This window comes from Spea bombifrons, chromosome 2 (assembly GCF_027358695.1).
Source record: "Spea bombifrons isolate aSpeBom1 chromosome 2, aSpeBom1.2.pri, whole genome shotgun sequence".
In the NCBI taxonomy this organism is placed as follows: Eukaryota; Metazoa; Chordata; class Amphibia; order Anura; family Pelobatidae; genus Spea; species Spea bombifrons.
In genome coordinates, this window is record NC_071088.1 from 83,007,977 (window position 1) to 83,017,931 (window position 9,955).

At 38.5% G+C, this 9,955-nt stretch overlaps 1 protein-coding gene across 1 annotated transcript; it reads right to left on the reverse strand.

The window, feature by feature from the left end:
• Nucleotides 1-57: 57 nt before the first annotated feature.
• Nucleotides 58-9,319, reverse strand: LOC128472971 (galectin-9-like). Its single transcript, XM_053454964.1, has 10 exons — nt 9,163-9,319; nt 6,326-6,414; nt 4,556-4,760; nt 4,336-4,455; nt 3,705-3,749; nt 3,053-3,115; nt 2,452-2,490; nt 1,771-1,859; nt 1,487-1,652; nt 58-742 (listed from the first exon to the last, which is right to left on the reverse strand). Exons 1-10 carry the CDS (start codon nt 9,187-9,189, stop codon nt 596-598), a joined length of 990 nt encoding a protein of 329 aa, XP_053310939.1. The 5' UTR covers nt 9,190-9,319; the 3' UTR covers nt 58-595.
• Between the last annotated feature and the right edge of the window lie 636 nt (nt 9,320-9,955).

The following is a 9,955-nucleotide window of genomic DNA, read 5'->3' on the forward strand; positions in this document are numbered from 1 at the left end:
AAAAAAGTCTAAAACTGTATCTATTACAAAATTAGAATAAAACAATATAACTCAACACTGGATTGAAGTGTTTATTCCACCACATGGCAACGCTTCAACCCAACTACAGGATCTTTTTCAAGCTTGGTTTGGATTCTGCTCAGGCACCAGGAATTTGAGTGCTGCCTAACATGAGGATTGTTTCTGCATTGTTATAACCAACTTCCAAAATATTTTTTTTCAGAGCAATTCCAATGAAATACTTTATAACAGGAGGTTTTAGTCTTATAAAACGTATGGTGTAGTACTTAATTGTAGTCAATGGATGTTAAAAGCAGTGTTAACTAAGATACCAAAAAGAGTTATTGTAATCACCTATGTAACGTTACAAAAGCCATTTTGGATAAATGTACAGATATAAATGTATTAGGATCAAGTAAGGTGTGTAGATTTCCTTTTGCTATAGAAAATGATTTTAATGTTTTGAATTATATGGATCACTGAACAAAAAAGAACAAATACTTATGGAGATATGCATAAGGTTAATGAATGCCATAAAACATAAAAAAGAAGCGAAGAAAAAGGAGGAAGATGTGCAAATTAGCCAATCCAAGCTCTAGATCTGTACGTGCTGCAGCACCACATCGCCTTCTATCTGTAGAGTGTCTATCTGCTGCAGGTTGTGGACCCGGTGTTGGAAGTCACACACATGATGCCCATTCGCATTCACTCTGAAAGCATGATGATCACTTACAATTTCAATCTGTGAAAAAGGAAGGCGCGTTAACACCATGCCACAAAGTATTTTGGTGCAGATTTACATTTTAGCATTTTTTTGCAGGGACAAACAAAAGATATTTGGTTCTGTAGTGTGAATAAACCATTTTGTACACTGGTCATGAGTACGCGTTACTTATGAACAACTCTCCATCTAATTTTTCTTAGGTGGCGTGCGCAGAAAATGTCTCTTGTGCAAAAATTTTCCCAGCGCCAAAATTTTGTGCGCACAATATCCACGCCACATAAAGTATATAAAAAAATATATATTTTTTTTTTATTGGGGAAAAACTGTTGTGCACACAATTTTTGGACATGTGCGCTCTCTAAAAATGCTATATGCACGCGCACAGCTTAGAGGGAACACTGCATTTAAAGGAGGAGGCATGAGTTTCTTTGAGCATTAAAAAACATCCTACTTTTTTCCCAGATCCCTGTGGACTGTAGTCTAGGTTTGACCAGTGCCCATACAGATAGCTTAGAGCTTGTTAGAAGGCTGGCAGCACTGGAGCTACCACTGTGATGTTATTCTGAAGTTAACTGCTGTATGAAGTCTACAGATTTATATGGTCCAAAGAGTTACACTTAAATAAAAACCAGATTCTGTATGAGTCAAGTAAGATACCTAAACGTCTGGCAGTATACCACAAAAATATTTATATACCATTAAAAAAGTCAAGGGCTTAAATGGTGTAAGTGTTACACAGACAATCATTATACATGAACTTACCACAAAACTTTGCCCTGGTGCAAAACACATTCCATGACCTGGCAAGTGACGTTCCTCCTTCCCCCAGCTGTTGTTCAAAAAACTGTTTCGCACAATTGTATTCTCATCAAACCTAGGGTTGAAGTGTAGTGCTGTCCCACCACTGAATTTCAGGTTGATATGGAATCTAAAAATAATCAAATTTACATTTTGGGTGCTATTCCACTATTCTGTGTTTTGGCGCTGATTCAATATCACAAAAAAAAAAAAAAAATAAAAAATAAAAAATAAAACTTGAACGTTACCTTTTGGGATGCCCATTAACAGTTCCTCTGATGACAATAGTCTTTGATGGAAAAAGACCTCCATAAATGTTGGTTTGGTATGGCATTGTCTAGACAAACAACAAATAAATTAATGTGTAATAATGACTTATGTTTCAGGAAAATATTTTTTTGGTACAGCATTCTTTTTACAGATAACACCTAAACAAATTAAGCTTGCAACAGGAAACTGGGAAAAAAAAATCCCAAAATATTTTGTTGTCCAAACATGAAAGTTTTTATGATGATAGAAGAGCATGTTAGTGGGAACTGAACAACAGCAGTTCCCTAAATTCAATTTCACTGCGAAGTAATCAATCCAACGTGTGTATATTTATTTTAACTAAGAGAAAACATGTTTTATAACTGCATAGATTTATTATTCTGTTGATAATGGCCCTTATCAGGAGTTCATATTAGATGATTATTATAATAGCAGAATATTCATGGGATTGTGTATTTTTCAGTCTCCAGACTACATGGATGTGACACTACAAACATTTTTTTCAATATTCCCATTTATTCATCCATATAATTTTAATATGATATATCTATATGTATGTGTCCTTTTGCAGTGGTAATCACCTCCCATGTTTACAGGATATCCTCTTTTAAGAGTGAAATTTTGTACATTCAAATAGCAGATATATTCAAACAACTTACATAATTTGCAGACTGCATTGGAGCTGAAGGAAACCCTGGCTATAAAGAAAAGACATTTAGTATATGTTGCTAAAAAGATGAAATTGAAATAAAATGATTGAGAGAGAAATCTTTAAATCAGGGGTATCAAACACCCTGGCCTTGGAAAAACACAAATGGGCCAGGATCTAGGCAAATCTTTGCTTTTAACAGAAGTGATTTACTTCATATCAAGAAGATTTACTTTACTGAGAATACACGAAACATTCCAGCGACACGGTCACCAGGAAGGAACATCTTTCCATAATACTGGGTATTGAGTTAAACATACACTGTATGGGCAGGGGAACAAATGTTACAAAACTAATACAGCTTATAAAAAAAACTACCTAACAGAGCATAATTATTATCCAATGACAATGCACAGCTTGCCTTATAGGCACTGAAATGGTTAATGGTGAAACGCTATTCGCCTATCTTGTGCCAGGGGTTAGTGAAGTTATGGATCTTACTCTATATCGAATGGACCTATAAAGCTAGTTTAGGGAAACTTTAAATTGTAAGAAGTCATTGTGTGACAATGCAAACAACTGACATAGTATCCCATAGATCTATGACTTACATTAAAAGCGGGCCCACCGGGAAATTGTTGTGGCGCGAATCCTGGGTGCTGTGGGTACACTGGCTAAAAAATATATAAATACAATTATTTAAGTTAGTGTTTAAGTTGCTTTCAGAAAAGTTCAGTTCCCAAGGGTATATATATTTACATTTTCTATAAAATCCCACTTTATTTTATACATACCAATACTCGAGACCATGATTTCTTGGTCAGTGGAGCTTATTGTTGTATAGAGCTACCATGGAAGTGGCATAAGTACATGACGCTTCACCAAAGCAAAAGGGCCAATATTGTGATTTTAGGTAGGATCGTGGAGTTATTTCCAAGCCAAATATATTATACAATTATTGTGGACTTTATATTAACAAGGGCAAACACTGGATCATTTCAGTTGTTGAAGAAGCTCACTTGGTAGGTCCTTCATAACGTACACTGGTATAAGTTGAATTAGAATGACGTTAGTAAAATCCCCTCTGTATAAATGGGTGCCGAAATGGCTAAAACTAGATCCTCATCAACTATTAACCGGTGGACATAAAGACTAATCACAGACAGAACACAGGTAAGGTGTGTATCGGATTACGTTTTCTGTGCAGTATTACGTTATCTGTGCAGTATGATAAACAAAGAGTATCCAAAAACCTGAACTTACATTGTGCATTTGGCCAGGAGGAAATTGTTGGCCTGGGAATCCTGCCTACAAGAAATAAGAAAGTTAAAAATGCTGGGCAGCTATGTATTTCATACCAGTACAAGTTTCCGCAGAGGTAATTAGTTAACTCAAGTAGCTTACGATTATATGCCCATGCATATGTGATGGCATTTTTTCTGATTTAAAAGGAGTATTTATGCTATTTTTCCCTGATCGGGAAGAGAAACTAACTTTGTCTTGCTGCTGCTCTCTTGAGAACACAAGCATTATTACAATGAGAAACTGTTCAGTTACTCACCTGTCCACTGCATCTTGACATGAATCAGAAACACTATACTTAAGGGAAGGGGGCTTCCAAGTTAAATAAATGGCAAAAAGGCGTGATTTTTCCTTTAAAGCAGAAGATGAATGAAATATGCTAAAAGCTACTTAACAAGGCCAAAATCTTTGAGCGTTTACTAACACGTGAATATCAGAACATTTTAAAAGAATTTTACTCTTAAAGGTTTCTTTCTTTTCTAGCATGTATTTACAGCATAAACCAATCCAAGGTGGTGGTACTGTATATATGATGTAATGTCATGTCCATAGCCTGTGAATGACAATAAAACTAAAATATCATGAGGCTTACCCCCTGTGCTTGGATATCAACACTTGTTAGACTAACAGAGCCACAAATGTTTAAGATCTTGACTTTATGCAGGGGAGTCCGGTGATTGTATTCCAAGAAGTGATTCCTATTTACAGACACCTAAAAAGGCAAAAAGGAAAGAAAGGTGCAATTAATACAATTGGAAAAAAACATATGAAATGGCCAGATTATTTTTGACAATAATTAACACAAAATCTACCTTATAACTATGGTGTGTAGCAAGGACACGGATCTCAAACGGCTGCCCCTTATGGAAAGGCATTTCACGTTTATTTTCTTCTCTGCCCCAGCTCTGATGCTCCTTGGTATTGCAGACAACAATTCCACCATCAATAAAGCGTGGGTTGAAATGAAACGCAATATCATCATTTTCCTTGGGTCCACACTGAAAGTTTACCGCAAACCTACAATATAGATAAATCAGAATTTTTTTTTTTTTTTTTTTTAACCAACTCACTTAATGTTGAATAGGTTGTTCAGCATTGCACATTGAACTATATACCACAATGAACCATGCTTATTCTGCACAGTTGGTCTTCCAACTTTATTACTGTTTGCTAGGAATTTTGCTAGAACAAATTATAGCCCCCCTACACTATTAAAGAGTTAACATTCTCTTTAATACAGAGATTTAAAAAGCTGTTGACACCAGGGAAGGCTATTCATTAATACAGTTGGGTCTGCCAAAAACAATGAGCTAAAAGCATAAGCATGTCAAAAGTTGAACATTTGGGCATTCGGGAATCAAGCAGTTGAAGAAAAGAAAAAAAAAAAAAAAGTACATTTTTGATATTCCAGCACTTTTTAGACTAAGCATGCCACCATTCATGTATGACAACATTTTAAAAGTGCTGTTCCACCTACTCTGCTCTTTTTAAACACTTTTATAACTATATGCATCATCCTAGTACTGTTGAATGTCTAAACCCTGACATTCTTTGACCATGTAAACTTTTGCCTCCTTCATAATATTTCAAAAGAACACTCACGTGACAAGAAAATGAAACTGAAACATTTGCTGTTTTATGGTAAACTCTTTGGTATTAATCCCAGAAAAACACAAACTCATATCTCATGAGACTCCTCATAAATTGTTTGGAAAATATATTTTGAATTGCAAACTACATTTTTGTGCGGCGCCACATGTGGAAATTAATTTTGAATTGTCTTCACACAACTTTAACACAGTGGAAATAAAAATAACAAATGCCGACAATTAATGCAATGATCATCGGTGGCATATTTTGGCCTAGACAGTTCTATGGGGACGGCAGCAGGATGTATTTTGTATTTTGATGTGCCACTGCTCTGTGGGTCGGTTGAGAAGATCAAATATATCCCTTGTAACTGACCCACACTCTATGCAGCACTGTACCCGGGGGCTTAACTAGAAACAGCCCCCCCCCAACTTCAACATCTGGTCTGTGCCATCATTGCCCCCCAAACAACTTGTCTGTGACACACACACACACACACACACACACACACACACACACACACACACACACACACACACACACACACACACACACACACACACACACACACACACACACACACACACACACACACACACACACACACACACACACACACACACACACACACACACACACACTGAAGCTTGCCGTTTGGTCATGCGACCTTGTCTCACTGTGCCAGTTCAAAATAGTTTACAAAGGGCCCTTTCTTAAAATGCAGTCTGACAGGATATGACATCATACCCAGACACTCAGCAGAGTGGACAGCAGTTGCAGAGCTAAGTGGCAGTTGTGGGGGTGAAGCACTGTCCTGGGGAAAGCCTAGGGCAGCACCCAGGCAAAATACATCAAACAGTGAAAATGAAGTAATCTTATCATTGGTGAAATCTTCACTCAGGGGAGGAGTGGTGTTAGTGTACAGCGCTGCTGAATCTGCCGGCGCTTTATAAATAAATGTAATGTAATGGTTAACAACATAATAAACCTACCTGTCACCTGAAGGAAGGACCGTGCCTGTGATGACAACAAGGCTCCCATCACTGAGTCCATTTGGAAAAGGTGTTGTGAAAGGAACAGGCTGCAACACACAAAAGGAGTGTTTGAATAACCAGAGTCATGTATTGTCACCCATGCGTAGTCTAATATTTACCATTAACAGCATAAAGAATAATGATTGAGCTAGAGGTACAGGTTTACCTTAACACATAATCTGAAGAAGTATAAAACAGTTAATATAAACCATAATTTGAGAAAATACTAACCAAAAGCGTCACAGCAATAAGGGCCAAAGAAGCCTCTATTTAGGTTCATTCCGTATAACTCACAGGGGATTTGTCCTCAAGATGTGCTAATTCCGAGATGAATTAACACACTGGGCAGGGTATCACATTTTGATAATTATTTCTGCCAGCTCCTGTTGACTTGTAACAACTATTTTAGATCTCTATGCAGGTACCCCTTGTCTTAAAATTATAGATGAAAATCAATTAAAAGCTACCCTAAGTCATTGAATTTGTGACAAACATTTAACTAGCTCTGGAGCGCTTAGTTTCCTACTCATGGGTTCCAGTCAGTCTAGCTCTACAACTACATACTGGTGGACGGCACTGTGTTTAACCACGAGCTGGCCCTTTTCTCTGCAAATCTATCGGAAACACCTGGCCTCTCCTGCACTCCTGCAAAAAGGCGGCGCCACCAGGACAGCCTCTCCCCTCTTGCTCCAAACAGGGGAGATCGTCTTTGTGGAAGCGCTCCAGGAGAAGTGACGCACTGAGAAGGGGCAGATGTGACCCTGTTACGTGACCCTGTGGTTAAATATGAAAACTGTGGTTGAGGTAAGGAGGTGAGAGAGGGAAAGAAGGAGAGGGTAAATGAGGACGTATGGATGTGTATGAGCATGAATGTGTAGGTGTGTGTGAGAGGGAGTATGTGTAGTAGGTGTATGGTATAAGTGTGTGCATGAGCATGTGTGTTGGCATGAGTGTGTAAGTCTGTGCAAATGTGAGTGTGTGTAAAAGTTAACTGGGGAGGGGCAAATATAGGATTCAGGAGGTCAAGTTCACAGAGATGCAGATGAAGAAAGAACAAGTGGCAAAAGCAGAGCTACAGGAAAGGAGACAGGGACACTGGACTTAGTAGGAAAACATAGAGGGAGAGTGTGAGAGTGTAAAAGAACGTGAACGAGAGGGTGAGAGAGCGAGTTTATTAAGCATGATACAACAATGGATGTAGGTTTGGTTTTGGTGGGCAGCATTTCATCCTTGGTCCCAGGTAGCACAAGGTCTATCAATGGGCCATCCCTGGTTTAACAGTAAAGAACTTCAGAACTGTGCAGAGTTGTATACATACAAAATATTATGAGATTAGTTACTGTGTAGATTGAAGCCATCAGTTAACTGGTAAAAACAAAATAAACAATCAAGGAGAAAAAAATATATTAAGATAAAATAAGATAATAGGTGGTGTTCAATAGCGATTATCATCTTTCACTCCCTGCTACCTTCCCAACCACAGCCAGCTGCCCCATCTTAATGTTATTGTATGTTAACCTATGAGCCCAAAGAAAGTTCCTGAAACAAAACCATTGAGTGTATTTGAGCACCAGTGAAATCTGTTTCTGTTAGCTACAAAGTGTATCATTAAATGTGGCTACCTTTCTTTCCTTATCTGTCTGGTTACAGGTTTAATTAGTAAGATTTCCCACCGAAACAATTATAGGTAGAAGATTATTATCTAAATCTCCAGCTTTGAGATGGTGATCAAACTATGCAATTCCAATATATTATTTATATATATTAAAGCAAATATGATGGCTTGAGAGCCTACTTAATACTTTAGTAAAGGCGGTTTTAGTTGAGTAGGCAATTTATATGTGGTATTCTGGCTGTAACACACATGGAGAACGTTCTTTCCCAACATTTTGTTTATTCAAAATTTTTATCTGACGAGTTATGTTCATATATGATGATGCAATAGATTTTCATTTCAATAAATATCATTGTCAAAGGAGAACAAACTTCCAACAATCCAAACTTACAAAATTTGTATTTTCAATTGATAGGAGGCTTCAGTACTAGCTTTTGGCAAAATATCATAAGCTCACCTGCCTCATCAAGGCACCCCATGGGTGGTGAGTGACACTTGACCAAGACACAAGGGTCAGGCTTTCCAATCAAGTATCTGGTATTAGAAAGGCTTTATAGACCTCACCCAATTAACCCTTTAGAGTGAACACAAACCAAAAAAAATAGTGTCAGCACACAAAAAAAATAAAAAAAAATAAAACAGTTTAAGAATAATTCCGTTTGCAAACACCTATTAAGAGATATACCTCTGTATAAACAAAATGTATGTTTATGACATTACCAGAGAACCTATACTGCCGACAATCTATATTGACTAATGCATTTCCCCTACACATGGTAACAAACTTCAGTTCATTGTAACACATTGACACTCATCCAGCTTTGTTTCAGGTGATGCCTGGATCTGATATGCAGCAGAACCGATACTACTAAAATGCACTTTTCTATGCAGGAAGTTCCGCTAGGAAACTGGGTTTTTCCCCCTAAACACCATCACATGACTTTTAATGAAAACCATATTTGTCGCTGGCAGTGATCCATGGAAAGAGATCGAGAAAACAGATCGATAAAGTGGATACATCTAAACGCACGCAACGGCCAGCAAAGAGACTGATTGCAGAACTAGACATTAATTGGTTAATACCGTTACTCTCTTGGAGTTTAGGAACCCGACCCCTACTGTAGACGGCACCTTAAGTGACCGATGAGCTGGGACGTTAGTAAGTAAGGAGAACACTTACTGGATTGTAGATGGCTCCGAAAGACATGGTGGGTGGCAGGGATCCGGAGGGGGCTGCGGCGTTAGATGTCACTGCGAGGAAGAGAAGCAAGGGAGAAGATAACTGTTTTATAGCGGAGTAGAAGACAATAACCCGCCCAGGTGATAGGAGGGGTTTTATGGTGTGCAAGCCCTGTATGTAGTGGGAGGTCACATCGCCACCAAACGAGTGGGATGATCGTCAATGCCGTGTGACCTAGCAGGGGAATGAGGAACTATGAAGAGGTCACAGGAAAAGCTGTAGGTGTAGCAATAGCAGTAGTCTCATGACTTATCGCACCGAATATGATAAAGACACGATGGGTATAATTACAGAGTGCTGTGGGGTACAGATCATTAAGAGTTCGGAGTGGTGCTCTTCACCTGAAGTCACACATAAGCAGCGCCCTTTACTCACACATTCGAGTGTACTCTTGCCAAAAGGTGTCTGGTATTGGGTAAACGTTACCATATGTTGATGCTAGGGATGGGCTCTGAACCTAGTTAATGGGTCTAAAGTCTAAACCAGTGACTTCTGCATCTCATGCCATGTATTTTATTGATCTACCCGGTGAGTCTCTTTTTGCTGGCCTCTCTTGGGGAGCACTTTAAGTAAATTTTTTGGCAATTTGCTCAAAAGCTGCACTGGTGCTTCCAATAATACCATGGCGGCATTCTTTGGTGCGCTTTGGCCAGGCCCCATAGGCATCAATTACCTCCACAAGACTTTTCATGGACATGGCAATAGTTGACAATGGGACACCCACATCATTATC